We start from the raw sequence: 5,934 nt of genomic DNA, 5'->3' as shown, positions 1-5,934 counted from the left end.
CAACTGAATAGCGATACTGTATTCTAAGCACATGTATAGCGACTTCACAGTTTGCTGTATTTATGGGAGGCCTGGAAACCGCTTGCCCCTATAGAATGACGGTAACGTCTCAGAAGTGGTCACAACAGCAAACATCAGACTGCAGCGAGAACACAGAAGGCTCTCTGTCTGCGCCGCACTGAGGGACCTGATGTTGGTTTGCACTCTGCCTCGTGTTGACCCCTCCCCTGGTAAATACAGGGTTGGAGGTTTCCTCCGCGGATAAAAATACACTCGCCTCTCAGCCGAGCGGCGAGTCGGGCCAGAATTCCTCTGCTGAGCCCATTGTGGGCAAAGACAGCCATGTTTGCAAAGTTGTAAGTTGAATGTGTTAGGAGAGGTACAGTAAGCAAGCAAATGCAGCAGACTACTTCCTGTTTTTGTCTCTTGTCCATCGTCGGCTGCCATACGTCGTCATTTATGACATCATTAGACTGACTAGCACACGACATAGTTTCACCAGTGAAGCTAAAGCCACAGCTTAGCAATCAAATTCCCACTTCATACAAGAATGTCCTGATTTTCAACAAGTTACGGTGCAGAAAAGGGAGTGTGTCTCATCGAAGCAAAGTAAGGTGACTTCCTGATTGGAGCTGGAAACACCGGCTGAAGTCCCTATCTTTGCTTCAACAACTCCATGTCGGTGAGTAGCTATCAACAGGCGGGCTGTTTGTTTTATGGCTGGAAACGTGTTCAAAGTTTAGAAATGATCTCGCTGCACGAATAATTCTTGGTAGCAGGCTTGACTTTTAATCTCGATTCTTCTCTTTTAAGGGACAAGCCTTCGATGGAAACTGTGCACCGAACTCAAGACCAAACACGGAAGCTCATCATGTCGGAGGATTGCGTTTTCTTGTGCTAAACATTGAGAAAACCGACTTGTAGCAAAAGAAAAGTCAAAATGAGTCAAGAAGAGGAACAATGCGAAGGGACGGGCCTGAGAGATGTCTACCACATACTAACCAGTGTCCCACCGGAGCAAGTCCTGAGCCTGACGTTCCAGCTCGGGGAATCTCCTGAAGATAATATCATAAACGCCTTGTGTCTGATTATTCTCCGTAAAGAGGAGAAAGCCCTGGACACACTCGATATGTTGGGGGACAACGACCTCGCCAAGCTTCTGGCTGACATATGGAACACGAGTGGGTGTAAATTAGAAGACTTTGCTGAGCACTGTGGCAAACCTCGGGATTTAACCGGAGAATCTTTAGCAGCGTTGGCCCGTGTTTTTAAAATTCTGTCTGAGCACAGACTGTGCGATCAACTTTTAAGGAATCTGGCGTACAAGAGGGCCCTCTCCTGCAGCAGTCCAAAAACGGACAATCATGAGCATCCGTTCTACGATCAACTCAAGGAGGAAGCGAAAGACGTGTGCGGGCCTCAGCTAGCAGTGTGGCTGTATTCCTCCGAAGACCTCCAATCAGGTCCTTACCACGAGACCCCGAGCAGCCAGGTCCAAGACGCCCCAACGCAGATCCAAAGACAACCCAGCACGCTGCAGTCAAGCGCCTCTGAGCTATCATACCCCACACATCTGGAGATCAGCCTGCCCCCAACAATCCCGTACGAGGAGGATAAAGCAACCCCTGAAGCCACACAACAAAGCCCTTTTGGCGGCCTCAGCGACAGTAATTCTCCTTCGCAATCTCACCTTTCATCTGTGGAATCACAACCAGCATCCAGTGAAGCTCCTGGACTGGAAGAGCCAAAGGTGGGTGCAGCATCTGGAACAGAGCATGGAAAGCATCAAGATGGCGGCTTCAACATGAAACAACCTCGTCACCCAAACACCACAGGATCAAAACCTTCCCTGCCGTTTCACACCAACCATGTTTTACCCGAGAGATCGGTCTCACTCGGGGCCCATTTAAGCCAATGTGTAGAAGAAGAGGACGGGCCCATATTTCATTCCTTCGTCATCCTACATGCTCCAGAAGACGGCGAACTAGCAGATAGCATGAAGGAAAAACTGGAGACGGTTATCGGCAGTAAAGGCGCAACTTTCACAGACGACTTTGCCATACCCGGCAAAAGCACCTTAAGGTGCATCGAGGACGCCATCAACAACTCGGCTTTTACGGTCCTGCTTCTCACTCAGAACTTCAACACGCGAATGTTGGAGGTGGAGACAAACTCGGCCCTCATCAACTCCATAAACAAGCGACACAAGTACAACACCGTCATCCCTTTGCTACCTAAGGACAACCACATGCCCCGACATCGCATTCCCATCGTGCTGAGGACCATTGTTCCGCTCGAGGAGAACAAAAGATTTGAGAGCAAAATCAAACAGGCTTTATCGCCAGCAAAAATTAATCGGCAGAGGAGCATTTGGTCGGAAGAGCGGAGAACACATCAAAGGCAGTTGCCCCGAGGGTCCGAAGCGGCACATATGCTGGAAAATCTCAACTTCCTGGACTTTGCCAGCGCGCCGCCGGTTTTGCAGCAGCATCCAAACATTCATATTGAGAACGCGAGCTATGTGATGATCGGCAACGACTCGCAAATGACCGTGGATTACCGTGGCGTGACAGAGAGAGATCCACTTGTCAGAGAAGAAAGGAAATGAATCGAAGAATTAGTATGGCAAAATCTGGGTTCAAATGAACATTATATATATATACGTTTTTTAAACACTAAAAGGGTTTTTAAAAGCTCTTGTGTATGATTACCATTCTGTGAATCATTGCGTTTCTAGTTGTTTATAAAAGGGAGAGGAAAAAAATCAATAAAACTGTCTAGGAAATGGAGTCAAATGAATTGTCAGCACATGTGGAGGCCTGGATGGATTTTTAGCCAAAGACTACCACCTAGTGGCAAAACTGTGATTGACAGTGTTACGAGTTGGCAGTTGGCATGTCTGCCTCATAATGCTGAGGTTCACATTCCAGCCTTTCTGTGTGCAGTTTGCATGTTCTTCCCATGTTTGAATGTCTTCCACATTCTAAAAGCATCCATCTGAATTTATTTGAAGACTTTGTTAGGTGAACTTTCAGTCAGCTGGAATAAGCCGTGACCATAACGACAACAACAGCATAGAAAATGGATTACAGAAATGTGTTTATTTGTGCCGATTAAGCAGACACACATAGACAAAATTATTGAGCTATATGGAGATGCTTTTACCTATCATGTGATTGTCTATTTTTCATTTTGATTTTTTTAATCTCCCGAGACAAGTCTTTCCTTCACTTTCTGAGGTTCATGTTAAGTGTAGTATGCACCATTTCACCGAACCGGAGGATACTGACTACTTTAAATAGTCTGACAATGACTGATTACAGATTTGAAGATTTCTCTATAGCCAAATTATTTTCAATATTTTCTAGGAATGCCATCAAATTTGTCCAGGCCTGTTTCACGAGTTGTTTTTTTTTTATTTGTCATTTCTTTCTTTCCTAGTCATTACTTTTTGTTATTTCTATGGCCACTGTGGTTTTTCCTTTCCTTAACAGAGTGGTACCAAAAAATGTGTCCATATGTGTTTAAATCTACTGTCGTTTTTTTTTTTTTTTTTTTTTTTTATAAATGAAAATCATACCATGATATTCCCCTTTTTTTCACCAACTGTTCCTAACTAGACAATACGTGTCTCGTGTCAGTTTCGAACACACCTTCTGAACTTTGTTGCATAATGAACGAAAAAGGCGTGCTTTCGAATGCTAAGCAGAAAAAGGAGTTTTTTTTCCAGAGTCTCTCCATGTACATTTTAAAATCCTGCTTATTGTGCTTCACAGGTGGAAGTCTTCCCCCTTGAGTATTCTTATGTGTCATCAGCGCATTCTCTGTTGAGAGTCTGTCACCGCCCGCCCTGTCCGTGTTCTAATGTGAACTGAAACTGAACGGCGACTGAAAACATTGTAGTTGTCATTTTATTATTACGATCAAAATTCCCTCGTGCCCCTGCGTGAGAGTAAGGTTTCCCCTCCTTTCACACAGCTCACAAAAAGTTAGGAATATTTGGCAATTGGGTGAAATTTCAGGATGAACATGAAACGGACGAGGGCATTTACAGGTAAACTTAATCTGACCTTTAGAATGCAAATGCTTAATGAACAGCAGTGAGAATTTTCACCTGAAAGGCAGATATCACCGTAATCTGAGAGCATGTCCTCGATCTATTTGGAAAACAGCTGTGGTTCGACAAGCAGAAATTTCAACTTTAAACTCAGTTTTTACAATCACAAATCTTTTGGGGTGGTCAACAGTGGCTAGTGGTCCAACTCTGTTGACTCAACACAGTTGGACCACTAGGCCAAGGACTCAGTGATTGTAACGTGGTGACCTGAATCTTACACTGTTTCTGGACATAAATAGAAAAGCAGTTGATTGTTTATAACGTTAACAAGTCAAACACTTAAAAAAAAAAAAAAAGTGGTACGGAGAAGTTTGCTACCATAGTTTAGTTATCACATAAGCCAAAAGTTTGCTTCTTCTATTAGGGCTCTTATATCTTTATATTTCTCGACAGAGTCAGATCAGTCTCAATACTAGGACAAATTTCTGGTTTGGGTGTGGGGCCTGCCTGGGGACTGGTGATTATCGGCGTCAGTATCATACACACAGCCTACACAGGCCGATTCTTTCTTCATCATGTGTGGGGGGCTCTCAGTCTCACATTTTATATATTAGTTAATATGTTTAAAATCGGTATGTCTGTAGTCTGTATCCTGCTTAAGTTGCTGTCTGTTGTGATGTTTGTATGATCTATTTTTCACACTTTTAATGTCAATGGGAAAATGAGATACCCGCCTGCTCCACCCCCTCAATCTTATATCAACCAGGAATGGTCCAGAGTACGATACAGTAATTCCTTTTCCTTTTTGATTTCGGAAGTTTGGCGGTCAAGTAAAACGCCTCTTTTATCCAACCATTAACTGCTGAGCTTCTACAGAAGAGAGGGGACACAAACACAACATGGTTAGGAAACAATTAACACATTCTTCGGGTCATATGCTCTTTTCATAACTGATAACTGATTTACCTAAAGTACTTACCGGGCAGGTTTTGTGTGCTGACTGAGTAACATCAACTTATGCACATTAGCAGCAAGGTCTTATTGCATCACAATCAATGCTTCGGTGTAACCCTGCTTAACAAACTGTAGTGTAGCGATCATTAATATACATTGGGACTACACAGCAGAGCTAACTTCCGGTTCGCTTCGTTTGTACCCAGCAAGCGAATGGTTATGCTTTAAAGCTTACAGAAATCTAGAAGTTGTTTTGTACTTTTGAGCTTTATTTAAAAAAATTTACGGGAACAATTAAGAAGAAATAAACGTGAAACGACTGCCTTAAGAGTTACTTGTTTAGTAGTGTGCTGTTACTAACTTCCGCCTATTTTATTTATTTTTTAACTTCCGCCCATTCTCAATCAGCGGCGTATTATGGCTCTTTACTGCCATCTTTTGGAATTCTTTGGCTCCAGCATCCAGCTATTTACTCCAAGTGGGATTTATCGCCACAGCGTGTGGCGAATAAACAATAATATTGAAATTAATTTACAGATTTTAAGTTTTACCTCACTGTTTTGAAACAACTAGCGAACATTCAAATGGGGGCGACAGAGAGCTAAAAATTGGCCCAATTGATTTCTTTCTTATAAATTACTTTAATTTCCCGCTGCGACAAGTAGAATAATGTGTGCTGTGCTTCATAAACTGTATTGACAATTTTAAAATTGAAATGGTATTTGCAGTTTCATTTATATGCACGGTATAAAAATAATTACAGGATGACTTTGAAATCAAATATGGTTATATGTTATGTGAAAGGCCGATAAGTTTAGGAAATGCGGCTATGAGTTAACAAACAAGACTTTGAATACTGTGCAATACATGATCGAGATGAATGTGAGTATGACTGTGATGTACTGGGTGGGTGGATCGAGCAT

General features: G+C 42.8%; 1 protein-coding gene across 1 annotated transcript; it reads left to right on the top strand.

Annotated features, from left to right (window-relative positions):
* The first annotated feature begins 331 nt into the window (after window positions 1-331).
* On the top strand, window positions 332-3,922 carry ticam1 (TIR domain containing adaptor molecule 1). The gene is made up of 2 exons (XM_077514124.1): window positions 332-682; window positions 814-3,922. The coding sequence occupies exon 2, from the start codon at window positions 941-943 to the stop codon at window positions 2,606-2,608; it is 1,668 nt and encodes a 555-aa protein (XP_077370250.1). The 5' UTR covers window positions 332-682; window positions 814-940; the 3' UTR covers window positions 2,609-3,922.
* The last annotated feature ends 2,012 nt before the right edge of the window (window positions 3,923-5,934 follow it).

Source organism: Festucalex cinctus, chromosome 1, assembly GCF_051991245.1.
Source record: "Festucalex cinctus isolate MCC-2025b chromosome 1, RoL_Fcin_1.0, whole genome shotgun sequence".
In the NCBI taxonomy this organism is placed as follows: domain Eukaryota; kingdom Metazoa; phylum Chordata; class Actinopteri; order Syngnathiformes; family Syngnathidae; genus Festucalex; species Festucalex cinctus.
The sequence above is the reverse complement of the archived record's forward strand: the minus strand, read 5'-3'. Positions and strand labels throughout refer to the sequence as shown.

Excerpts from the sequence above, each read along its gene's own strand:
- ticam1 (XM_077514124.1), top strand. The coding sequence starts at position 941 with ATGAGTCAAGAAGAGGAACAATGCGAAGGGACGGGCCTGAGAGATGTC.